Genomic DNA, 1,975 nt, shown 5'->3' on the forward strand with positions numbered 1-1,975 from the left:
CTCTCTCTCTCTCACTCTCTCTCTCACTCTCTCTCTCACTATCGAACCGGTGCAAAGGACAACAGAGAAGAACCGAACAAGTGCGCAGCAAGAATCTTAGCTTTAATAACAGTATTCGCAGTGATAATTAAAAGAAATTGTGAAGTTTCATTTGAGGGCAATAAGATAAAGTGATATCATTAAAAAGTACGAAAAAATGTATAAAGCAGAGGGACGACGATGATGATTACACCTTAACGCCACAGGGGCCACCACCACCCCTGCTAGCCTTGCCCGAGAGATGACCTTGATATACGCGTCTGTCTCGACGGCTAGGGGTTGCATTAAGTTTAAATAAAAAAAGGAAGAGAGCGAGTGGGACAGAGAATGGGGGCGGAGAGGGGGACAGAAGAGAGAAATAAAGAGAGATGGAGAGGGGTGGCGACCCCCATTTCGGCGCGCCACCCTCGGCACGTAAAGCGGCCATGTAATAATTATTATGTCAAATTCCGCGGCCGGGCGTCCCGGCCAGCAAATATGATGCACCCGCTCCCTCCCCTCCCCGCTCGCCCCGCTCGCTACCCCTCCACCCGGGCGGCTCCCTCTGCTCCTCGTCTTCAGGTCGTCCATATTTCCCCGTCTTCCTGGCCTTTCGCTTTTTCTCATAAATAACAGAAAGGAGCGGCGCGCCCGTCGAGAAAAATGGCCAGGGCCGCTTGGTGTTGGGAGTTGTTTATGCCCCGCGTCCGCCCCGCGCCCTGCGGCGAGGCTAGGCGGCACACGTCTGGACAAGAGCATCCGGAGTCACGCGGTCACGACGAGAAACAAAAAAGTCTCAGAAGAAAAAGATGGAGAAATTATTGTCATCTGGATTGTGTTTTATTTTTCAACGAAAATACGAGATCGTCGCGCGCAGCGGGGGTGTGCAAATAATAACGGAAGGGAAAGCAACAAAAAAGAGTAGAAAGACACGACTGTTGTCGGATCCACTTCCCTCCCGCTCCTTCCGGAAGGGGTCGGCGCAACGACTCTGGCGTAATTATTATCCACAGCCCCACAGCCAGCCCAGCAGCCAGCCCAACAGCCAGCCCAGCCCAGCGTGGCGCCGTCTGCCGCCGCGGGGATTACGGGGATGACGTCTGCACACGTAAACAAGTGGCCGCCTTCAAATGGGATTCCAATAGCAGTGTTATTGGTGCTGACATAATGAGGCCGGTCGGAGAGAGACAGAGAGAGAGAGAGAGAGAGAGAGAGGGACCATACTTGGCAGCAGCTGCGCCGCCTCTTTCTGGGCTGGCTCCCGCGCCACAGATAAATTCTCGGCCGTGATACCGATCTGTTGGATTCATTGCCAGCACTAATAGACTGTTTGATTCATATATGGAGATCCGCATTGGCCCGGCCCGAATCCAAATAGCGCCGAGTAACACACACACACACACACAAACAAAAAATCTGCTGTAAAAGGGAAATAAATAAATGATGAATTATGGAGGTACTCACGAGCTGGTCGTTGATGAACCACTGCAGCTTGGACGCGGGGTGTGACTTCCCCGACGTGCAGTTGAGGGCGATGTTGTCGCCGACCTGGTGCTGCCGCTCAGGGCCGCTGATCGTCGGGTTGTCTTTTGGAATGTCTGCCAAACAAAAAGTGAGGGGAAATTGAAAACGTAACATTTAAAGTTCCATTATTCTGAAAAGCCATTTATTTTTGTTCCGTCTTTTCTTTCCTTTCTTGGAGCTCGAGGAGCCGCCCTTACCCCCTTCTCTCCGTCCCTACTTCTACACCCAGACGCACACACACACGCCCGCGCACCCAGGCGCAGAGGCTGAGAGTGGACGACGCGGCGGAACACAAGCGACGGTGAAAGGCAAAGTGAAAAGCCTTTCCGTGCTGGAAAAGCCTCTAAACAACTCCTCCAGTCCTCAAGTGGGCAATATGTCACCCGGCGTTGTCCCGGAATGTCACGACGACACAAAAGAAGCCCGCAGCTGA

The 1,975-nt window shown here is 52.8% G+C and overlaps 1 protein-coding gene across 1 annotated transcript in view; it reads right to left on the reverse strand.

Moving 5' to 3' along the window:
• The window catches only part of LOC113204279 (cell adhesion molecule 2-like), a gene marked incomplete in the record, with an annotated part of 85,143 nt that overhangs the window by 16,097 nt on the left and 67,071 nt on the right, over positions 1-1,975 (reverse strand). The window contains 1 exon segment of the mRNA XM_052271114.1: positions 1,483-1,616. Coding sequence (XP_052127074.1) covers positions 1,483-1,616 — 134 coding nt within the window.

Source organism: Frankliniella occidentalis, unplaced genomic scaffold, assembly GCF_000697945.3.
Source record: "Frankliniella occidentalis isolate FOCC.00 unplaced genomic scaffold, Focc_3.1 Scaffold150, whole genome shotgun sequence".
Lineage (NCBI taxonomy): Eukaryota > Metazoa > Arthropoda > Insecta > Thysanoptera > Thripidae > Frankliniella > Frankliniella occidentalis.